We start from the raw sequence: 24,384 nt of genomic DNA on the forward strand, positions 1-24,384 counted from the left end.
GTTTGCAAACATGTGCTCAATAAGACTTTAAAAACGTAAAAACAACCTCAATTCCGAAAAAGTTGGGACAGTGGAAATGGAAAATGCAAAAAACAAACAAACAAAAAGAGTCATTTGAAAATTCAATTCATCCTGTACTATATTGAAAACACATTATTAACAGATTATTTGATGTTTTACTTTGTGAATATAAAATTTATTTTTGTAAATATATGCTCATTTCAAATCTGATGACTGCAATACACGCCAGAAAAGTTGAGACAGTCGACGGTTTACCGCTGTGTAACATCACCTTTTCTTTTATTTCTTGACTCTTTTAATTATATTTGGCACTGTAGAAGGTGAAATGCCCCAAATCCTTCCGATTTGTCTTTGGAGAATGTTGTTTTTAAAGTGTTGGATTATTCTCTGCTGCATCTGTTGGCAGATTGGCGAGCCCCGACCCATCCTCGCTCTTGAAGGACTAGGCCATTTTTGGAGGTTCCTTATATACTATGATTAGATGATTGCTTCACCTGTTTCACATCAGCTCCTCATTTCAACATGTAACACCGCTATTACTCTTAAATTGCCCCTGTCCCAACTTTTTTTGCAACATGTTGCATGCATCAGTTTCAAAATAAATGTTTACAACAAATGATTGCTTCTGAAGGGCAATACTAAATTACAAAAAAAAATAAGACCTTCAAACAAAATAACAATTTACACCAATCTTCCTGTTCAATATTTTACCCCGGCTCTTAATGCATCGTGCGTGTCGCATTCTTGAGCATCAGTGAACGTTTGCACCTTTTGTAACTGTCGTGTACGCGTCCCTCAGTCGTCCTCAGTGTGAAAAGATGGATCTCAACATCATCAGGTCACTGTTGGAAAAGGGGTCAAATATGCAGAACTGTTATGTCCACAACTGTATGTGATTTAGTAGAGAGAGAAGAGAGATTAATATATATTACTGTACATAGAATACATAGAGAAATATCCATTTAAATCCACAAATTTCAAGTATCTTGTGCTTTTATTTAAAATAAATGACTTAATTACTTAATAATGATCCCGCTCTTTATTTGTAATATCAGTTGGTTATTGTAACAGTGAAACGTCTTTAGATTAGCTTAATGAAGTCATTAGATTACCAAGATGTTAAACATTAAGTCGTTTAAGGAATTGACAATTTCACTTCCCACGTTTTTCTGGAAAAAAGCCAAATATAACAGCTGACTTTACATACTGTACACTTTCTAGAGACGTGTGAGGCAAGTATCAACACTGCCCTCTTTTACTAGTATAAATATGAAAGCTTGCAGCTTGTTTATCCATAAAACTTTGATCCTTCACAAAACATTTTCCTGCTTCTGATAGCCTTCTTTAAGTATGCCTGCTGTTCTTGATCAAATGATGCAGCTTATCATATTTAAGCTTTGTAATATTTATTTACAGCAGGCATAGTGGGATGGTAAGTTTCATAATTTAATACCTTAACTTGCTGGTACTATATATGGTAATCCTTTATAATAATGTTTTTTTTAACTCATTTTATTTATACCACAGTGCATGTTGAATGCTCGATTCTGATTTCTTAGGTGTTGATTAATTTTCTATAACAGCACAACTTGGAGGATATCTCACTCTTTAATGAAAAAAAAAAAATGACTGTGGTATAGGAGACTCTGCTTTGTGTCAGGCTGCATCACACCACACACTGAGAATTATTTCCTCTAACAGCATGCCCAATTGTGTTGGTTTTTTATTTTTTATTTTATTTCTTCCTTACAGCATTAGCTAACATGAACAAGTCATGAATGTCAGCATTAATAAAGCATAAATCATGTTAAAAAAAAAAAAAAGAGTAAGGCCTGTATTCAGAGTGAGAGACTTAAGCCCAAAAGCAATGTTAGTATTTACACTGGAATAATTTGGGCATATTCAGAGATGGATTATGCACCTCTAAAGAGACAAATTAAAATGAAACATTAAAAAACGATTAATTGTATGATCTTTGAATAAGAGGATAATAAACATAATATACTCTAGTAGTCCGGTATATTGCTGTTTGTATAGACCTAGCTGTAATGATCACTTTAATTTGGTGTAATTTAACAAAATGGTTTCCGTCCTCATTGTTAATTATTTAATATTGACCTCAAATGGCATTCCACAGGATTTTGAGTGTATTTACAACCTAAAACACATTTCAGTGTGACATATTGTGGTTACAATAAACTGTATGTAACCAATTATGATGGAGTTAATATGCTCATATAATAATATATACTATTTTGTAACGTTCCCATAGAAGGCAAAAGCCTAGGGTGAGTGCAAGAATGAGAACAAATTACGATAGTGGGTTGGGTGGATGATAGTAATATGGTGGATATGTGGATGGTGCATGATAGTAGTGATGGTGGATATGTGTAGGACAGGAGGTTGGAGGTGTGGTTGTAGATTTGATTTCTACAAGAAACAAAAAAAGGACAGGCATTTACAGACACTAAGAACAGGACAACCATGAAACCATGACGACGGGGAAACTAGTCTCACTTAGGAGAGAGAACGTGGATGGTGCCAAAAGAATAAATATAGCAAAATAAGACTACACTAGGCTGTATTTAAAGTAGCTAACATGACTGCCAAAACATCAACAAAACAAAAACTAACTAACTAGAAGTACAAGGGGTGGTACCCACCCACCAACCTTCTTGAGTTTAACCTTGTTGGCTCTAACAGTGAGCCTAGGGGCTAAGGGTGGGACTAACAGTGGGTCTAATGGTGCGTTCAAGTCATATCGAAAAGATCGTATTTACGAGTTGAACACACATGAACGCCAGCAGAAAGTCGTATTTACGAGTGGGAAACTGGATTTTCTTTAAGCACTGAGTTTCAGAGTAAGAAAACATTGCGTGTCAGTAAGAAAACATTACGGAATCAATGGATATAACTCTAGTTGACTGTAAATTTGTTGAAATTGAATGTTTATTCGCCTCAGAAGCTGATTTCAGTTATTATGTGTTTGGTATATGCAGTAATTATTTAAATACAAGCAGATTTCTTAACATGTCTTTGTCAGGCTTTTTTATTTACAGTAAAACAAGCTAATTTCCTGTATAAAATACAATAGCATTGTACAATGACTATATAATATGTAACATTAAAATTTATGGTGGCTTCATAAATTGATTAAAAACATAAAAAAGCAAAACACACCTGATGTGCATTCTTTGCTCTTCATTCTTTAGAAGTAGAGTTGAAAAACTTTCTGTATTTTTTTGCTGTTAATTAAAAGAAGGTTCACCGCCATCTTGCTCCGACCAAAGTGACTTGAACGCACCTGACGACGTAGTTAAGACTTTGCAACTCGTAAACGCAAACATCCTAGGAGAACTTGAACGCACCATAACACTGAGCCTAGGACCTGACATGAGTCTTCAAAGTGCTGCTTTTAAACCAAAACGCCACCTCTTTAGGTCGGGTTCCGACCTTCCATCTGGTCAAGCCCTCTCAATCAGTGAATGGTAATTGCCACAGGGATCCACCTATAGGAGGACAGCCAGAGACAGAAGCGCAAACCGAAGAAAAAAGAGCGAGGGAGCGCACAAATACAAACACACTGTCACGTAACAATATTATATTATATTAGACTGGTTTCAATCACAGAGTATGCACTGAGCAAATAATATACAGTAGGCAGAAGGCTACAGTATATGTTTCTGATAATTTATTTTTAACACATTAAACCTAAATATTTGATTGCTTTTTTGAAGGTACAGATTAAGATCAAGAACATGTCATACTTGGCAGGCATCTGTAAAATTGATGGGGGAGGAGGATCTCGCTTTGATTTTAATGGTGTTGGAAATGGAGCCACACTGAAAAAGATCTGGGTGTGGCCCGGCGGCTGGCAGATAAAAGCCATCAAGGTTTGGCTTAATGATGACCAGTCCAAGCAGTTTGGAGAACCTGCAGGGAAGTTTTCAGAATTTACATTTGAAGATGGAGAGCATTTCACCTCCCTTTCACTTTGGGGAAATGGAGCTGGAACACGTCTGGGTGCCATCAAATTCAGGACAAATCACTCCCGTGAGTTTTTTCCACAGATGACAGACTGGGGTCTGAAAACAGAATATCCAGTTGATGTGGGTTCTGGGATCTGTGTTGGAATCAAAGGACGTGCCGGTACAGATGTTGATTGCTTAGGCTTCATGTTCATCAACACCATCAAGTCTACTAAGCTAACAGATGTTCGGTATCCCACACTTCATGATGTGATATCCAGTGTGGTTTTTGAAGAAATGAAATCCATGACTTTCCAAAATAAGTCTACACAAACTCAAGAATCTAAAATTGAAACCTCCAAAAAAATTATCAAAAAGTCCTCCTGGTCTGTTACCAACAAGCTTGAAGAGACATTCAGCCTGGATGTGAAGGCAGGAGTTCCCGGGATTGTGGAAGTATCAAGTGGATATCGCTACACAGAAGGAACTAAGAGCTCTCAAAGTTTAGAGAATACTGTAGAGACAACTGAACTGTACTCGTTTCAGGTCAAAGTCCCTCCAGGGAAAACCGTGGATGTGCATATCACAATTGGCCGGGCTACAGTTGATCTCCCCTACACTGGCACAGTCCAGATTACCTGCTATAATGGCAGTGTGCTGCAGTTTAAAACCAGTGGAAACTACCAAGGGGTCACTTACACTGATGCAAAAGTAAATGTGAATGAATCCACAAAAAAGCTTGCTGAGGAGCCAGAGGCTGAGAGTGAATTGATTTGTGAAACATTTTAAATAATGAATCATTAATTCTGCTTCTTCAGTTTTGATTACTGGCTTTTCATAATGGTGACCATAATTATTCTTTTGTTGCTTTACCTTACCAGTGTACAAGTGATGCAGACCCATAGGTTTTGATTGATCTGCTTTTTTGATTTTCTGAAAATGTTTGTAATTTTTTTTTATATACCTATTTATGGTAGTTTACTGCTGTGGAGATGAATTTCTGCTTCTTTTCAAATTTCCAATGAATAAAATACTGTAATTCACCCTACTTGTTTCAAACACTTTACTGTGTACAATGTCGTGTTTCAAAGCATGGTCTCTGTTCAAGAAGGATCTATAACACTTCCCAGGCATGTAGGGGAAAATAAAATAATTTTTAAAAAAATAAATTATAAGTAAAATAAAATATATAACCAGTTCCTTCAGGATTATCTTCATGTGATCGCAGAAAATAACGCGCAATCAGGCAAAATCCGCAATATTCGGAGGAGCTTGCAATTTTTCAAAAATGACCGCAGATTTGGGTCAAGATGCGTTATGTGACATTTGTTATCTGGTGTATTTACTGTCCTGTGAATTTATTATCTGGTGTATTTACTGTCCTGTGTATTTATTGTTCTGTCCGGTGTATTTATTGCCTTGCACTCATCTCACATTGTTGTGTATTTGCACTTTATGTAGTCTCAACACTCTCCTTGAGGTTCATGTTCCCTCATGAAACCTGCGATCAGTTAACGACCGACGCCTGGTAGTGCCTACTCAGAGAGGCATGAGGTCCCTTTCCAGAACCTTCAAGCTGACTGTCCCTCAGTGGTGGAATGAACTTCCAACCTCAATCCGGAGAGAATCTGTCCCTGTCTTTAAAAAAACAGCAAAAGACCCACCTCTTCCATGAACACTTGACTTCTTTAACCCTAACCCTAAACCCCAATTTAAAAAAATTCTGCGCTTACTCTGGCTCTTACACCTCTACTCTGTGCTTTTTGCTTCTCTAGAACTAAATTAAAAATCTTGTATTGTAGCACTACTTGTATTGTTCTCCGCTTCATATACTGCTTTACTTGTATTTCCTCATTTGTAAGTCGTTTTGGATGAAAGCGTCTGCTAAATGTTTTTGGATTTTGCACTGTGAGTTCCTACAGTAATTTCCAGTCCAGGTGGAGCAGCTGCTATAGCTATATAGAGGAATGCTATAGCATTCATATATAGCATTCAGTGCCATTTGTTTTCATTCTTTGATCTCTTTTATACCACTAAAATGTATTACAATCCTTAGTTTGTTAAATACTTTCATAGCAGATCTCCATGGCTTTGTAAGTTACAATAAAAAAGAGGGTACAGATATCAAATGTAATTAGATTATATCTTATCTATAACTTAAAACTAAGAGCCCACTCTTGAGGTGCTAGAGATTTACACAGTTGAATGGCTTCACTGTCCAAAATATGACATTCTCCTATTTTTATTATTATAATTTCTTTTGTTTATCTTTTTTTTCTTCTTCATATTCCATGAACATGTTTTTTGTTAGGAGAACCCATGTGTGTTAGAGAATTAGGAGACACAAAGATTCACTAGTGTACCATCGACTTGATCAGTGGAAGGAGCATTTAATTCAATACACAGCTCACTGTACTATAAAAAGAAATCTAGATGAACTTTTAGGAAGTTTTTTTTTTTTATCAGACTATGTGAGTGGGGAGTGTGTGCTGCAGTATTTGTTGTAAGGGTATAAATTGTTAATGAAAACTAACGAGGTCTCACACACAAACACATTTTGGCACATGCTGTCTACAACAAAAGCAATATGAAGTTTTTATTGAAAATCAGATGGAGTGAACAATTTTATTAATTGAAAACTTTGCAGATTAAAATGAAACAGAAGAATCATCTCCATAGTAGTGCGTTAACAAGTGAAACTTTTTTCAATTCAATTCAGTTATCTCAAAGCAGCTTTACAGAAACGTATAAGCACAGGATACAGATTTTAAGTGTGAAACAGTAATAATAAAAAGAAAATGTGCTTAAAGCAAGCTACAATCATATTAAATCTGCGAAAACATAAAATGAGATGTTGTATTCATTTCTCAGAGTGTGTGTTAAAATAATCTTTAACCAATCGAACAGTGTGTCTGCACACAGCCCTAACTGTGAATGTCGAATTTACAGGCTTTTATTCCTGTTTATTCCTTCACAACTACTTTTGCATCAGTGTAATTAAGGCCTTTGTAGATTCCACTGGTTGGAAACTCCAGCACACTTCCATTATAGCAGGTAATCTGGACTGTGCCAGTGTAGGGGAGATCAACTGTAGCCCGGCCAATTGTGATGTCCACATGCACGGTTTTCCCTGGAGGGACTTTGACAGGAAAAGAGAACAGCTCAGTTCTCTCCTCGCTGTTCTCTAAACCATATGAGCTCTCAGTTCCCACTGTGAAACCGAATCCAGCTGACACTTCAACAACCTCTGGGATTCCTGCCTTCACTTCCATACTAAATGTGAATTCAAGCTTGTTGGTAACAGACCAGGAGGACTTTCTGATGATTGTTTTGGAGGTTTCTAGCTTATACTCTTGAGTTTGAGTAGACTTATTTTCATAAGTTGTGGATTTGATTTCCTCAACAGCCACATTAGGTATCACATCATGAAGTGTGGGATACTGAACATTTGTTAGCTTAGTAGACTTGACTGTGTTAATGAATTCAAAGCCTAAGGAATCCATATCTGCACCAGAATGTCCTGTGATTCCCACGCAGATCCCAGAACCCACGTCAATTGGATATTCTGTTTTCAGACCCCAGTCTGTCATTTGTGCAAAGAACTCACGGGAGCGATTTGTCCTGAATTTGATGGCACCCAGACGTGTTCCAGCTCCATTTCCCCAAAGTGAAAGGGAGGTGAAATGCTCTCCATCTTCAAAGGAAAATTCTGAAAACCTCCCTGCAGGTTCTCCAAACTGTCCGATCTGGCCATCAGTAAGCCAAACCTTGATGGCTTTTATCTGCCAGCCGCCGGCCCACACCCAGATCTTTTTCAGTGTGGCTCCATTTCCAACACCATTAAAATTAAAACTCTTGCCTCCGCCTCCACCAATTACCAGGATGGGTGACAGGTATGACATGATTTTCCACTTAATGTGTTCCTTAAAAAAGACAAACATTTATTCAGGTTTAATATGTTAAATTGGAAAATAAATATTCCGAAAAAGACCCAAGAAATTTGGTTTCCCATTTTTTCACAAATAAGATATTGAAATATCAGAAGCATGTATTGAGCTTCTGCCTATATTATTTGCTAATTGGGCTCATAAAGCATTATCAACAAATTGTCAACACATATTTTTAGATTCAATTATACAGCCTAATGGCCAGTGCATACTTTGTGATTAAACCCTGTCATTTATTAATATATAGGGTAATGCTTTACATTAAGGTTATTTGAACAGACATTATTTAACACATTACAGTTCTACTGACATAATCTAACACTTGTATTAATTGATGAATAAAAAACAACAACAACAACAAACAAAAACCCACCTCCACTGAACAATGTTTATACCAGTCAGTAAAATAAAGCCCACAATGAACAGCTGTTTATCAAAATTCAGAACTGAGGCTAAAGTTTCATAATTTAAACCTGATGCTCGGTTTAGGATTTTAGGTACATGTAGTTAAATTTGTGACAGTTTATGTAAACATAGTTTAGTCATGGATTAATTAAAGTCAAAGCAGGTCTATTATATTCAAATCTAAAATCTCAATTAACATAAGTTAACTTTTCTTTCTTTGTGACATTAGTTTTGAATTCTGTTTTTGTTCACATTCCAGATGTTTTATTCATGTTAAATTCATGGTTTATTAATGTTTACTAATGAGGTAAATAATTTTATTTAAGGAAACCTTAACCTTATTAAAGGGAATGTAAAGCTATAATAACAGCACCTATAATCTCTATCCCTGCTATAAATATTGCTAAAATAATAATTCCAAAGCTTAAATACAATAACCTATATAATTTGATCAAGAATAGTAGGCACACTTACAAGAAAGTTGTCAGAAGAAGGTAGCAAGAAATGGCTCCCTTAAAAGAGTTTTGTCAAGGATGTAAGTTTAATGGATAAGACAGAAGTGCTTGCTCTCTTATTTATACTAGTTAAAGAGGGTGGGGTTGAATACCTTATTTTGAAATAATGCTCGTGTGTATGTGTGTGTGTGTGTGTGTGTGTGTGTGTGTGTGTGTGTGTGTGTGTGTGTGTGTGCGCGTGTGTGTGTGTGCATGCATGTGTGTGTGTGTGCATGCATGTGTTTGTGTGTGGGTGTTTGTGTGATATCAATGTTGCAACAATAGAAACCTGTTTCTCCATTGTGCTGCTTACGCAATGGGAGAAGAAACAAATAAGTGTGATGTTGGGAAATCAACAAATACTACTTATTAATGAAATTGAAGTTGATCACAACAACGATGTAACTGGAAGAGAAGTCAATGAGAAACATTCCACCTGGGGGGCCCGAACCTACACTATTTAAACCATAACTCAAAGATTCTGTCAGAATGGAGCCCAGCTAATAATTGCAGGTAAGGAAGTGACACCGTTGAGTAACACTAACTGTCTTTGTGTGGCCATCTGCCCAACATGTCACAACAAATAGATAAGATTTAGCTACAGATGTCTTATGAAGTTCTTATGGAATTTTTTCATATTCCATAAACATGTTTTTTGTTAGGCGAACCCATGTGTGTTAGAGAATTAGGAGACACAAAGATTCACTAGTGTACCATCGACTTGATCAGTGGAAGGAGCATTTAATTCAATACACAGCTCACTGTACTATAAAAAGAAATCTAGATGAACTTTTAGGAAGTTTTTTTTTTTTATCAGACTATGTGAGTGGGGAGTGTGTGCTGCAGTATTTGTTGTAAGGGTATAAATTGTTAATGAAAACAACACACTCACCACTCACATAATCTGATTAAAAAAAAAAAAAACTTCCTAAAAATTCATCTAGATTTCTTTTTATAGTACAGCTCCATTCTGACAGAGTCTTTGAGTTATGGTTTAAATAGTGTAGGTTCGGGCCCCCCAGGTGGAATGTTTCTCATTGACTTCTCTTCCAGTTCCATCGTTGTTGTGATCAACTTCAATTTCATTAATAAGTAGTATTTGTTGATTTCCCAACATCACATTTATTTGTTTCTTCTCCCATTGCGTAAGCAGCACAATGGAGAAACAGGTTTCTATTGTTGCAACATTGATATCACACAAACACCCACACACAAACACATGCATGCACACCCACACACACATGCATGCACACACACACACGCACACACACACACACACACACACACACACACACACACACACACACACACACACACACACACGAGCATTATTTGAAAATAAGGTATTCAACCCCACCCTCTTTAACTAGTATAAATAAGAGAGCAAGCACTTCTGTCTTATCCATTAAACTTACATCCTTGACAAAACTCTTTTAAGGGAGCCATTTCTTGCTACCTTCTTCTGACAACTTTCTTGTAAGTGTGCCTACTATTCTTGATCAAATTATATAGGTTATTGTATTTAAGCTTTGGAATTATTATTTTAGCAATATTTATAGCAGGGATAGAGATTATAGGTGCTGTTATTATAGCTTTACATTCCCTTTAATAAGGTTAAGGTTTCCTTAAATAAAATTATTTACCTCATTAGTAAACATTAATAAACCATGAATTTAACATGAATAAAACATCTGGAATGTGAACAAAAACAGAATTCAAAACTAATGTCACAAAGAAAGAAAAGTTAACTTATGTTAATTGAGATTTTAGATTTGAATATAATAGACCTGCTTTGACTTTAATTAATCCATGACTAAACTATGTTTACATAAACTGTCACAAATTTAACTACATGTTCCTAAAATCCTAAACCGAGCATCAGGTTTAAATTATGAAACTTTAGCCTCAGTTCTGAATTTTGATAAACAGCTGTTCATTGTGGGCTTTATTTTACTGACTGGTATAAACATTGTTCAGTGGAGGTGGGTTTTTGTTTGTTGTTGTTGTTGTTTTTTATTCATCAATTAATACAAGTGTTAGATTATGTCAGTAGAACTGTAATGTGTTAAATAATGTCTGTTCAAATAACCTTAATGTAAAGCATTACCCTATATATTAATAAATGACAGGGTTTAATCACAAAGTATGCACTGGCCATTAGGCTGTATAATTGAATCTAAAAATATGTGTTGACAATTTGTTGATAATGCTTTATGAGCCCAATTAGCAAATAATATAGGCAGAAGCTCAATACATGCTTCTGATATTTCAATATCTTATTTGTGAAAAAATGGGAAACCAAATTTCTTGGGTCTTTTTCGGAATATTTATTTTCCAATTTAACATATTAAACCTGAATAAATGTTTGTCTTTTTTAAGGAACACATTACGTGGAAAATCATGTCATACCTGTCACCCATCCTGGTAATTGGTGGAGGCGGAGGCAAGAGTTTTAATTTTAATGGTGTTGGAAATGGAGCCACACTGAAAAAGATCTGGGTGTGGGCCGGCGGCTGGCAGATAAAAGCCATCAAGGTTTGGCTTACTGATGGCCAGATCGGACAGTTTGGAGAACCTGTAGGGAGGTTTTCAGAATTTTCCTTTGAAGATGGAGAGCATTTCACCTCCCTTTCACTTTGGGGAAATGGAGCTGGAACACGTCTGGGTGCCATCAAATTCAGGACAAATCGCTCTCGCGAGTTCTTTGCACAAATGACAGACTGGGGTCTGAAAACAGAATATCCAATTGACGTGGGTTCTGGGATCTGCGTGGGAATCACAGGACATTCTGGTGCAGATATGGATTCCTTAGGCTTTGAATTCATTAACACAGTCAAGTCTACTAAGCTAACAAATGTTCAGTATCCCACACTTCATGATGTGATACCTAATGTGGCTGTTGAGGAAATCAAATCCACAACTTATGAAAATAAGTCTACTCAAACTCAAGAGTATAAGCTAGAAACCTCCAAAACAATCATCAGAAAGTCCTCCTGGTCTGTTACCAACAAGCTTGAATTCACATTTAGTATGGAAGTGAAGGCAGGAATCCCAGAGGTTGTTGAAGTATCAGCTGGATTCGGTTTCAAAGTGGGAACTGAGAGCTCATATGGTTTAGAGAACAGCGAGGAGAGAACTGAGCTGTTCTCTTTTCCTGTCAAAGTCCCTCCAGGGAAAACCGTGCATGTGGACATCACAATTGGCCGGGCTACAGTTGATCTCCCCTACACTGGCACAGTCCAGATTACCTGCTATAATGGAAGTGTGCTGGAGTTTCCAACCAGTGGAATCTACAAAGGCCTTAATTACACTGATGCAAAAGTAGTTGTGAAGGAATAAACAGGAATAAAAGCCTGTAAATTCGACATTCACAGTTAGGGCTGTGTGCAGACACACTGTTCGATTGGTTAAAGATTATTTTAACACACACTCTGAGAAATGAATACAACATCTCATTTTATGTTTTCGCAGATTTAATATGATTGTAGCTTGCTTTAAGCACATTTTCTTTTTATTATTACTGTTTCACACTTAAAATCTGTATCCTGTGCTTATACGTTTCTGTAAAGCTGCTTTGAGATAACTGAATTGAATTGAAAAAAGTTTCACTTGTTAACGCACTACTATGGAGATGATTCTTCTGTTTCATTTTAATCTGCAAAGTTTTCAATTAATAAAATTGTTCACTCCATCTGATTTTCAATAAAAACTTCATATTGCTTTTGTTGTAGACAGCATGTGCCAAAATGTGTTTGTGTGTGAGACCTCGTTAGTTTTCATTAACAATTTATACCCTTACAACAAATACTGCAGCACACACTCCCCACTCACATAGTCTGATAAAAAAAAAAAACTTCCTAAAAGTTCATCTAGATTTCTTTTTATAGTACAGTGAGCTGTGTATTGAATTAAATGCTCCTTCCACTGATCAAGTCGATGGTACACTAGTGAATCTTTGTGTCTCCTAATTCTCTAACACACATGGGTTCGCCTAACAAAAAACATGTTTATGGAATATGAAAAAATTCCATAAGAACTTCATAAGATATCTGTAGCTAAATCTTATCTATTTGTTGTGACATGTTGGGCAGATGGCCACACAAAGACAGTTAGTGTTACTCAACGGTGTCACTTCCTTACCTGCAATTATTAGCTGGGCTCCATTCTGACAGAATCTTTGAGTTATGGTTTAAATAGTGTAGGTTCGGGCCCCCCAGGTGGAATGTTTCTCATTGACTTCTCTTCCAGTTACATCGTTGTTGTGATCAACTTCAATTTCATTAATAAGTAGTATTTGTTGATTTCCCAACATCACATTTATTTGTTTCTTCTCCCATTGCGTAAGCAGCACAATGGAGAAACAGGTTTCTATTGTTGCAACATTGATATCACACAAACACCCACACACAAACACATGCATGCAACACACTCCCCACTCACATAGTCTGATAAAAAAAAAAAAAAAAAACTTCCTAAAAATTCATCTAGATTTCTTTTTATAGTACAGTGAGCTGTGTATTGAATTAAATGCTCCTTCCACTGATCAAGTCGATGGTACACTAGTGAATCTTTGTGTCTCCTAATTCTCTAACACACATGGGTTCTCCTAACAAAAAACATGTTTATGGAATATGAAAAAATTCCATAAGAATTTTTTGTTAATGTCTTAATGACAACTGAGATTCTACAGTATGATATGGCTTACAGCGGGATCATGTTTGTACAGTCTGACAAGCAAAAGTCACAAAGGATTATTAAAAATCTCACATAGTGCACCAGACTTTAGGCAGGATCAGAGCTCTGTTAAAGAAGCATAGTTCAAATATATGTCCAATTTAATTCCACAAAATGCAAAAGTTCAAAGGTACTTTTTAAATCCTACTTTTAAAAATCCTATTTCGAGTGGCCTTTTAGAGACTTGTACTGTCCTGTGTGACCAATTTGTAAATCATTTTATTCATAAAGGTGAGGACATAAGGTCTAACTTACCCCCTATAGCTCTGTTCTCTTAGAAACATTGTCATATCAGAGCTCTCTACATCAGTTTCAACTTGTGTCACCATCACAACTCTCTGATATTGTTTCTAATATGAAGTCTACAAACTGTCCTTTAGATGTTTTGCCTTCACACATTTTTAAAGAGGCTTTTCCAGTTTTAAGTCTGGTTGTTACTGCTATTATTAATAGCTCCCTAGAAAATGGAGTTGTTCCAGTTGCATATAAACATGCTGAAGTCCAGCCATTGTTAAAAAGACATCATTTTAACCAACATGATCTGAATAATTACAGACCCATCTCCAAACTATCTTTTTTCAAAAGTCTTGGAAAAAGTTGTTTATTCTCTGATCTCTTCTTACATGAGTACTTTTAACATTTTTTATACGTTTCAGTTTGGTTTTAGGGAACTACATAGTACTGAATCTGCTTTGTTAAAGGTTACCAATGGCAATTTACTCTCTCTTGACTCTGGTTCCTGCTGTATTTTAAGTGCAGCCTTTGATACAGTTGATCATGACATACTGTTAAAGAGTCTTAATTATGTGGCTGGGTTTCAGGGACCTGTGGTAAAGTGGTTTGCCTCTTACCTTAAGAGGAGAACTTTTTCTGTTAATGAAGGAAATTCTTTCTCATCTCATGCATAGATCTCTTATGGTGTACCTCAGGGTTCCATTTTGGGACCTCTTTTGTTTGCTCTATACAGTATATGCTTCCCCTTGGTCACATAATTCAGAAACACAACTAATCATATTGCTGTCATGCTGACGACACACGGCTTTTCAAACAACAGCTCTTCTCTGGTAAATCTGTATGAATGTCTTTATGACATTAAATGCTGGATATTAAATGCACATGATTTTTTTTTTACAGATAAATCATGATAAAACTGAAATAATAATTTTTGTCCCACAAGTTTCAACTACTGCTATTTTTAATCAGTTAGGTCCTCTGTCTACCAATGTGCACGATTGTGTCAAAAACCTTGATGTCATTCTAGATCCTTGTGTTTTAATAAACAGATCAGTGCTGTTGTCAAAAGCATCTTTTGTCAGCTGAGCTCTATTGCTAAAATTAAGAAAATGCTCTCTAAGAAGGACCTGGAAATGGTTATTTATTACATTAAGGTTAGACTACTGTAATTCCCTCTATTTTGTATTGTCTAAAACCGCTCTAGATCGCTTGTAAATGGTTCAAAATGCGGCAGCTGGATTATTGAGTGGCACAAGAAAACATGAGGATATTACTCCTGTCCTCACCTCTTTACACTGGTTGCCAGTCAATTTCCACATTGATTTTAAAATTCTGCTATTCAGTTTTTAAAGCTATGCATGGACTTGATCCCCAGTGCATCTGCAGTTACCCCGTATACTGCCGCAAGATCTCTTTGATCATCCAGCCAACTACTCTTTCAGTCCCTCGTTCACGTTTTAAAACTAAAGGCTACTGGCCTTTCTCGGTAGCTGCTGCCAAGCTCGGGAATAGTGACATGTGGAATTCAAGTGGCCAGGATCTACCTGGGAGTGTTTCTTTATTAAAAAGGTTCCAACTAGATGTTTTTAGGAAGTTTTTGTGGTTCCAAATTACATCCACCAACCAAATACAATTAATTAACTTATCATAGAGTCAGGTACTTATCTACTAGACAGTTGAATGAAGAAAGCAAGATACCGAATCAGTGAGTGAGAAGAAGCAAGGGTCCAAGTTTATTGTTTCATTCACATGAGATCCACACAGTTGAGACGTCCCAAGGGTGATCTAAAAAACCCAGAGCTGAGGCTCTTCTATTGATAAAGTTCCTCATATTCCGTTTTCCCACCCTCAGCACTTTTTCCACTACCAATATGTTCCAAGTTCAGCTGATACCAAAAACCCTTATGTTTGCTAAAACGTGTTTTTTAGCATCACTTGTCATGTAGTATTCGCTTATTTCAGCGTCCCTTATCATCGAAGTTTGGTTCGATTCCACTCCCCTTATGTTTGGCCTATCTTGGCTTCTATTTTTTAAAAGCTGACTTCTGCTTACTGTGTTATTCCTGACTGGATTTTCATTGAGAGGGGATCTCCATAACGTTACATCTAGTCTTCTGCTAATTATGGGTAAGTTTGCTCTTTTTCTACATTGCTTTTAGGTGATGTCTCTGCTTGTATTTTCTTTCCAGCTCTTTTAGCATGTGTATATGCTTTTACAATATTATTTTTCTGCATAACGTACAGACCTCTCTGTGTGTGTGTGGAACGTGACTCTCAGTTGGACGTCTGCTCCTATGTATGTGTGTGAGTGCAGGCGAATATAATCTGACTAAGCTCTTTAGCATGCCTCAGCGATTAGGTTCATGTGGTGTTTTTCTCCCGAGTATTGAACATTCTGTGTTTTTCTGTGTGTCCAGGTCAGATCTTCTTATCTTCTTTACTGGAGAGTTTGGACTTTGATCTGAACACCCGCTACCAGCTTGCACAATTGACTGCCGACATAACCCTGCTGACTGAGTTCCTGCGCACCCCGTCGGACATCTCCGGGTTCCCACCGCCTCTCAGATACAGAATCTGCCCAGCTAAGGTGTGTGGATGCTTCCACTCAGACTGACCCTCTGCCTGCTGCTTCACCCGTCCCCTCGGACTACCAGACCGATGATGACACGGGCTCTGGCCTTTCTCTTCCCTTTTCACCTGCCAGTCCTGACTATTCCTCTTCTTATGTCTCAGTGGGCTACAGTTTTTCCCCAGGATGTACGCCCTATTACCAGCCATTCTCTCCCTATTGTTTGTCTTCGCCCACTGATTACAGCCCCACCAGCCCTGTTTATCCTCAATAAAATCACGTGTTACTCATGCTTTGTTTCCATTTGTGTTTTATTTCATATCTATTTTAAATACAACATTTTCTACCCTTAACTTACTCAAGAACACTTGAGGGGTTCTTTTTTCCTTGCAAGTGTGCTATTCCTTTTGTTGAATAAAAATTTGCTTTCTTTAACCAATTCCATTTTCTTACATAATGACACACACTATATTTTATTCTGATTTTCTCGTGTTTCCATTTAAAATTAGTTTTATGTAAACAATTATTTTTTTTTAAATAATCTTTGTTTGTATAGTGATTATGGTAGCAGAAGTTTAATGCATGATTATGAAAAAAAATAGGATCTACTGTTTCAAATTAAGGTCTGATTAAAACTGCAATTATAATAGAGAAGCTCATTGGTTCACTCTGCTCAGTTTTCAACATAGACCTATTTTACTGATATTCTTACTATGTTAATCTTCTGCTCACTGGTTTTCCTCTAAAATAAACACTTCCACTGTTTCATTTGTCATTATGTGTAAGCAAAAGAAGTCAAAGAAATTAGATTACTTTGCACAAACCGATTCATACAACAACTGTTGAACCATTAAGGTTAGGGCTTGTAGTTTTTTGTATACAATCTTGCATAATCTCACCCAGTTGGTAGAATACTTAGAATAAATTTGCGCAACAACTGTAAAACTGTGTTAACTTGGAACAAGGGAGAGATTTATAAATAATAATAAAATTTCATGTCAACATGTCAAAATTAAAGAAAAATGTGTACATCAAATAATGAAATCATTAATAAGCAAAACACAGATTAATAATAATAATAATAATAATAATAATAATAATAATAATAACAACATTTGAATATAAACAGGACATCTTAGCCAATAAGGATCTTTCCCTCCAGATGGTGAGTGACGTCAGACTCAGTGGGTTTAGTCATCAGTAATGGTTCATTCAGGACTCTGAAGCTTTTGTACTCTATTTATCTCAGCACAGAGGACTCAGGGTGGGAAACTCAGACAAGCTCTAAACTCATACTGACTTACAAAGACATGACGCGAGTCCCATCTGTTACATCTGGAGTCCGGGTAGTGATAGAAGAAAAGACATAACATGAAAATTTTTGAACAATTTAACAATATATTCCATCCAATAAAATCTTCAGTGTAAAAATTTAAATTATCGATAAAATGAACTACCACATTAGTGAAATAAATTTTTTACCCTCAGCAATGGCTAAATAGTACAGTTGCTGTTCTATTATAGGTGGATTCCTTACAAGATATATTCAATAACAATGTAGATTATCAGGATTATTAGAATAGTGTTGAAATATGAGATTTGAGATGAGATCTACAAAAACCTCAGAATTACAAATGAAGATTTTTAAATCATGTTATTACGACCTGTTGATAAGGAATAACAGCAAAAATGTGACACCTTGTATTGAAAGTGTATATTAAGTGTGTGCAGGAAGAAGGGTAGCGCCCTCAGGGACAATATAGGAGACAGTGTAAAGTCGTCTCAAACGATTAGCCTGTAGGATATATTAGCATGTGAGTAGGCACACTTCTATTGTTTCTGACTCAATCTTTCAATAGTCAGAGTGTGGGAAATCTCAGGAGGGAAGCCTCACAGTCTATCGTCATCAATGTCTTAAACTCCACCACACACTGGATATTTGGGTGCACAAATGGGAGTAGACACACTTATTCACTTATGAGGGTGAACGTTACCACACAGTTTTCCTGGTGACATTAGCAGAGAATCTGTATAAACATACTAAAAAGTGCATTAGAAAGCAATTAGAATAGCTAAAGATAATACAAACAGTGATGCAGACAAAAGTAGAGATAATATTACTGTAAAGCTTGGCTTTAGCTATAGGTTTAACAGAAAACTATGGGTGAGAACCAGTGATTATCTTTGGATATATATTACGGTGGTTTTGCTTTTAAAAATTAATCTAACTTAACAAATAACACAGCATATATCCCATTATATCCCATTAAAATAAATGTTGACTCCACACGTGTGAGCAGTGATGATGAGCGTGTGCTCTGTCAGTGACATTGATCCCAACACCAGGCAGCAGATCTGCTCTCTTTACAGGGTCACTACTTTCCCAGATTCACACAGTGTTCTGTGAATCCATCTCCATCACCCCACCCCTCCACCTGCTCCCCTGAGACATGGACATTGTCCACTGCTAGAAGAACACTGAGCATGTGGCAGCCCTACATTCCTCATTGTGTGTCCAAGCTCTCCCATTGGCTCCAAACTGTGAGAAACTCCAACAAGCCCAAGACCCACACATTCATATGGAGATTTGGGAGTATAAATAGAGGAGATGCAGCCAGTACAAATCACACTCTCTACACAGAGAGATCTACAGCACAGAGACACAGCCATGGCACCAACCATCACTTCTGCAATGACCATCTCAAATGAGCACCTACCTCTAAACAACAAGGTAAATTAAGAACCTGGCTCCTTTCAATGCTTATATTTACCTGCTTTCTACTTAATAGCTCTTTATAGTTTAAGATGGCTAAATGTTCTCTCTTTGTTTTTTGCAGCTGAGGAAGCCGATGGTGGAGAAGATGCGCAGAGATCGTATTAACAGCAGCATTGAGCAGCTGAAGTCTCTCCTGGCTCCAGAGTTCCTCAACCAGCAGCCTGACTCCAAACTGGAGAAAGCAGATATCCTGGACATGACAGTCAGCTTATTGAGACAACTGCAGCAGCAGCCTGCATTATCCTGCAGTTCAGCAGCTGTCAATCAAGGCTTCTCCAGATGTGTCCATGAGGTTGCCCACTTCCTGTCCAAAGAAGAGGTGAAGACACAGAGTCAGAGAAAACTGCTGAACCACATCCAGAACCTGCAGCCATCTTCATACGAGAAGAGGAGGGAAAGTGTCCTGCCTCAGCTGAGCTCTACAGAGCAGCAGATCATCAGCAAAGACAAGAATGCAGTTAAGAGCTCCCTCTGGAGGCCCTGGTAAAGGGAAGATCAAGACTAAAAATGAAAAGCTGGAAACACAAGTCTATGTGGACTGTTTGGTTTTCTTTCAATTTCTATGTGAGCAGGATTATAACTGAGTTGTTAAAACTTAACATTTTATTATTGTTTTATGATCTATACCTTTCTATTTTGAGAAAGATTCTGAATGAAGATGCTTGTAGACTCCAGTTAGGAGCAATGTCAAGATCTGCAGTCTTGACAATGCATGTTTATGTTAATATAAATAATCTTGATTCATTGTTTTAAATTCACAAAACGTCCTTTACAATGCTGTTTCCATTTTAGGAGAAACACTGAATGTATTATTCTATATTAGATCTAATATTTGTATTATCTTTTTGAATTGACAAAATTCTGTTGGTTTTTGATCAAGCCTGATCACATTTTAGTGAGCTGGTTGGCCAATTTTACTGGAAAATACAGTATTATGTATTTTCTGGTTAAATACACTATATTTCTATATTGAAGTAGAAAATATATAAACATTAAATGCCTTCTATGAAGATGATCACATTCTGGTTAATACAGAATTATTCAGTTTTAATTTTCCATTTATTTGAAATGGGATTATAGTGTTTATCAATATGTTGCATGTTGATTGCCTATTTCTCATACAATTTGAGAAATTTTACGTTTTTTCCCCCCTTAGCCAATGTTTATTTTGTACCTTTTGCATGGTACTATTAATTATGAAACATGCATTTTGCCCTTGACAGTATCTGTTGAGACACTTTCTATTTAATTCCCATTTATTTATTTCTTTTGTGAAATATCATCTTGATCTGTTCATATTTAACAGACTTTAGTTGTTGGAAAGGTTTCCTGTGTCTTTTGTAAAGACAAATTGTTTAAACTTTGCTCTATTATGAGCACCATGTGTGTTGAAGAATTGTTCAAGTGACTGTTGTGATACATTATCACATATTATATTACCTTAACTCTAACACAAAAGTGCACCAGAAATAAAAATGAAAATAAAAATGTGTACACTACTCTCTTCTGTGTGATGAATTTTGTCATTAAACCAGAACACAGAATACATTTGGACAGGACAGGCCAGTACTTAAAAGAAATATGTGGTAATGATAGTTAATACCTGCACCATTTAATATCTGCACATTTTGATGTCTTTCATTGGGCAGAGTATAAAATATCTCAGGAGAGAAGAATGACAGTATGTGGCAATTAATGTCCTAAAGTGCATGTCTTATTCTTTTTTTTTTTTTTTTTTTTTTTTTTTTTTAAAGGTGGAATTTAAATGAACAGGATCAGTTCTTTAAAGGTACTATATAGAACCCTACAAGAGAGTGCAAAGGTCTCTGCACATGAACTAGACAAATAATAGTAAAATTTTTAATAACAGTAGAAAAAAACTGAAAATGAAAATCTAAAGTATCAAAAAATATAATGAAATCTGTAAAATTAGACTAAATGGATAATTAAATTGTATAACAGCGATGTGGCAATAAAATTTAAGAATATTTCATATGTGGAATATGGAGAAGGTTAGACCTATATGATCTTAACACATGATACGGAACATCTATTATCAGGTGTTCAGAGATGTATGAAGGTACTGCACCATTAAGACAGTTAAAAACTGATAAAAAGAAAATGTTAAAGTCAAAAGGAAACAGGCAACCAGTGGAATGATGAAAAAAGCTCTAATAGGATTTTCTAGTTTGCAGTAATAAAGAGAAATGATTGTGGATTATTTCAGTGGTGCCATGATTTCAGTCCATGAGATAATTGTTTAAATTTAGTCAGAATGTTGTAAAAAAAAAAAAAAACATTATTATTATTATTATTTTTTAAAATAAATAGTGACTCCACCTTGCCTAAGATGCAGTGTTTATGGCTTTTGAAGCACACTTGTGAAGAAGCCTGTCAGGATCTGGGTACCCATAGAGTCATTAGTATATGAATGGACACACTTCTGTCGTCCAGCACTTCATCTCAATGGGAAAACTGTGGGAAAGCGCGGGAGAACACAGTTAGACTTCTTAATTGTGTCAGCATGCTAAACTCCACTGACCCCTAACAAATGAATAAATGAGACCCCTGGTTCATCATGACACATCACCTGAGAAGCAAGTACATAACATGTCAATCTGATAATAATCTTCAGCATATTAAAACTTTCTATCAAAGTTGTACACCTGATAGAAATGTTTTAATATGGCAGAAAAAAAAGGATCATTCTAGCAACGTGTTCAGACTTTTCCTTCCAGATGGTGAGTGATGTCACTTTACAATCCACCACACAGTGTTTAGTCATCAGTAATGGTCCTTTCAGGTCTCGAAAGCTTTTGTACTCCATTGATATCAGCACAGAGGACTCAGTGTGGGAAACTCAGACAAGCACTAAACTCACACTGACTGACAAAGACACGACATGAGACACATCTGTCTGGTGTCTGGGCTGCTGGGCTATGAAACTTTATGTTGCTACACACAACTGAGATATGTGCATTAGTCTTTTTAAATGTATTATACTGTATATTATGATATATCAAATATTATCAAAAAAGTATTTCATACTCTGGATCAAAACTTTTAAAAGAACCCGCTATTAATAAAGTAAACATGTACTATGGAAGAGGGATGCTGTGTATTTTCAAATTTACAAACAATATTTCCACATTTTATGGAAATATTAACAGAAAATGTCTCACTAACAGGTGAAAAAGCGATAATTAGAGCTGTGATGTGTTTCCACACGTGTGAGCAGTGATGATGAGCGTGTGCTCTGTCAGTGACATTGATCCCAACACCAGGCAGCAGATCTGCTCTCTTTACAGGGTCACTACTTTCCCAGATTCACACAGTGTTCTGTGAATCCATCTCCATCACCCCACCCCTCCACCTGCTCCCCTGAGACATGGACATTGTCCTCTGCTAGAAGAACACTGAGCATGTGGCAGCCCTACATTCCTCATTGTGTGTCCAAGCTCTCCCATTGGCTCCAAACTGTGAGAAACTCCAACAAGTCCAAGACTCACACATTCATATGGAGATTTGGGAGTATAAATAGAGGAGATGCAGCCAGTACAAATCACACTCACTCTACACAGAGAGATCTACAGCACAGAGACACAGCCATGGCACCAACCATCACTTCTGCAATGACCACCTCAAACGAGCACCTACCTCTAAACAACAGGGTAACTTAAAAATCCTGAATATTGAATAAAAATAAAAATATCGAATAAAAATATCGTCTTAATGCTTACAATTACCTGCCTTTTGTTCAATAGCTCTTTATAGTTCAAGTTGACTAAACGTTCTCTCTTTGTTATTTATAGCAGAGGAAGCCGTTGGTGGAGAAGATGCGCAGAGATCGTATCAACAGCAGCATTGAGCAGCTGAAGTCTCTCCTGGCTCCAGAGTTCCTCAACCAGCAGCCTGACTCCAAACTGGAGAAAGCAGATATCCTGGAGATGACAGTCAGCTTATTGAGACAACTGCAGCAGCAGCCTGCATTATCCTGCAGCTCAGCAGCTGTCAATCAAGGCTTCTCCAGATGTGTCCATGATCTTGTCCACTTCCTGTCCAAAGAAGAGGTGAAGACACAGAGCCAGAGAAAACTACTGAACCACATCCAGAATCTTCAGCCATCTTCAGATGAAAGCAGGAGGGAAAGTGTCCTGCATCAGTTGAGCTCTTCAGAGCAGCAGATCATCAGCAAAGAGAAGAGTTCAATTAATAGCTCCCTCTGGAGGCCCTGGTAGTCTTCTAGGTTTGAAATTGTCTCTGTTAACCACTGTTGACCACATTGGTCTGCTAATGTGAGAGTAATAACTGGCTTTTTTTTTGTTGGGTAAAATTTACTCATGAACGCCCATTTCTTGTATATTGTGCTATTTGTTACATAATTTTCTCAGCAATTAAAAAGACATCAGAAAGCATTTATTTCATAATGCTTTGCATACTCAAGAAATAATTCATTTCAAATGTTTGGAATGATCATTAAAGTCTGACATCCATTTCCTATATCTGGTATAGATATTTAGGTTTGCCTTTTATAAAGGCTTTTATTTTCCTAAACATAAATGCCCTAGTGATATTCTAAAGCACATCAAGGGCTTTTATTAACCTATAAATATCATTTTGATGTTCTGAAACCTGTTGTACTTTATAATGAATAACTATCCTTTCTGGATAGGCATTGGATCCTCTCTGGATATTTCCTTGTGTGAAGGCAAAATATTTAAAAATACTAATTGAATATACTTGACTCATGACATGGCGAAATAAAACAATCAATGAAATTTTCTGTCTGGTTTGCTCTTCATTCCAGCACACTGGCTGATCACATTTTGCAACATATACAGTACGTTGCTGAATATGTATATTAGGGTGCTATTTTGAACATAACGGTTTTAAGTGTTAAAAAATAATAATAAACTCCTAAACAACAGAATCTCTAAATACATAGACTGTATGTGTTGGGGGGTTAAGGTTGTGTTATAATTCTAATAAGATTCATGAGGTTTCCCACGCTGGATTATTTGCATTCAGAGATTATGAAATGAACAATAAGCGTGTGTCTATTCAGACGCTAATGGTGTATTTAATTCTTGTCATCTGACAAGTCTGTGTAAGTTTAAAAAGCCTTAGCTATCCAAAGAACCTTCAAGTACTGGAATGAGAGCAATTTCACAGGACCTCATAAAAGTAAGAGATGCTATGAGTCATAATAAAATGAAGAATTTAAAGCATCATTGAA

The 24,384-nt window shown here is 36.5% G+C and overlaps 5 protein-coding genes and 1 long non-coding RNA gene across 6 annotated transcripts; 5 read left to right on the forward strand and 1 right to left on the reverse strand.

Annotated features, from left to right (window-relative positions):
• The first annotated feature begins 3,649 nt into the window (after window positions 1-3,649).
• Window positions 3,650-5,354, forward strand: LOC108254749 (aerolysin-like protein). The gene has a single exon (XM_017450021.3). It carries the CDS (start codon window positions 3,780-3,782, stop codon window positions 4,776-4,778), a length of 999 nt encoding a protein of 332 aa, XP_017305510.1. The 5' UTR covers window positions 3,650-3,779; the 3' UTR covers window positions 4,779-5,354.
• Window positions 5,355-6,561: 1,207 nt separating this feature from the next.
• LOC108281062 (aerolysin-like protein) lies at window positions 6,562-8,930 on the reverse strand. Its single transcript, XM_053674135.1, has 2 exons — window positions 8,816-8,930; window positions 6,562-7,912 (listed from the first exon to the last, which is right to left on the reverse strand). The coding sequence occupies exon 2, from the start codon at window positions 7,889-7,891 to the stop codon at window positions 6,953-6,955; it is 939 nt and encodes a 312-aa protein (XP_053530110.1). The 5' UTR covers window positions 7,892-7,912; window positions 8,816-8,930; the 3' UTR covers window positions 6,562-6,952.
• A 1,266-nt stretch (window positions 8,931-10,196) lies between these two features.
• Window positions 10,197-12,565, forward strand: LOC108254737 (aerolysin-like protein). Its single transcript, XM_017450010.3, has 2 exons — window positions 10,197-10,311; window positions 11,215-12,565. The coding sequence occupies exon 2, from the start codon at window positions 11,236-11,238 to the stop codon at window positions 12,172-12,174; it is 939 nt and encodes a 312-aa protein (XP_017305499.2). The 5' UTR covers window positions 10,197-10,311; window positions 11,215-11,235; the 3' UTR covers window positions 12,175-12,565.
• A 3,371-nt stretch (window positions 12,566-15,936) lies between these two features.
• Window positions 15,937-16,664, forward strand: LOC128628918 (uncharacterized). The gene is made up of 2 exons (XR_008393179.1): window positions 15,937-16,107; window positions 16,221-16,664. It is a non-coding gene; the product is annotated as an uncharacterized LOC128628918 (long non-coding RNA).
• An 844-nt stretch (window positions 16,665-17,508) lies between these two features.
• Window positions 17,509-20,634, forward strand: LOC108254739 (transcription factor HES-5). The gene is made up of 2 exons (XM_017450012.3): window positions 17,509-19,103; window positions 19,210-20,634. Exons 1-2 carry the CDS (start codon window positions 18,981-18,983, stop codon window positions 19,633-19,635), a joined length of 549 nt encoding a protein of 182 aa, XP_017305501.1. The 5' UTR covers window positions 17,509-18,980; the 3' UTR covers window positions 19,636-20,634.
• A 2,060-nt stretch (window positions 20,635-22,694) lies between these two features.
• Window positions 22,695-23,900, forward strand: LOC108254741 (transcription factor HES-5). Its single transcript, XM_017450015.3, is given in 3 exon segments — window positions 22,695-22,724; window positions 22,727-22,819; window positions 22,961-23,900. Coding segments are annotated over 3 exon segments (549 nt in total). The 3' UTR covers window positions 23,387-23,900.
• The last annotated feature ends 484 nt before the right edge of the window (window positions 23,901-24,384 follow it).

Source organism: Ictalurus punctatus, chromosome 21, assembly GCF_001660625.3.
Source record: "Ictalurus punctatus breed USDA103 chromosome 21, Coco_2.0, whole genome shotgun sequence".
Taxonomy (NCBI): domain Eukaryota; kingdom Metazoa; phylum Chordata; class Actinopteri; order Siluriformes; family Ictaluridae; genus Ictalurus; species Ictalurus punctatus.

Excerpts from the sequence above, each read along its gene's own strand:
- LOC108254749 (XM_017450021.3), top strand. The coding sequence starts at position 3,780 with ATGTCATACTTGGCAGGCATCTGTAAAATTGATGGGGGAGGAGGATCT.
- LOC108281062 (XM_053674135.1), bottom strand. The coding sequence starts at position 7,891 with ATGTCATACCTGTCACCCATCCTGGTAATTGGTGGAGGCGGAGGCAAG.
- LOC108254737 (XM_017450010.3), top strand. The coding sequence starts at position 11,236 with ATGTCATACCTGTCACCCATCCTGGTAATTGGTGGAGGCGGAGGCAAG.
- LOC108254739 (XM_017450012.3), top strand. The coding sequence starts at position 18,981 with ATGCAGCCAGTACAAATCACACTCTCTACACAGAGAGATCTACAGCAC. Across the intron at positions 19,104-19,209 it reads ACCTACCTCTAAACAACAAG|CTGAGGAAGCCGATGGTGGA; the intron begins GTAAATTAAGAA and ends TGTTTTTTGCAG.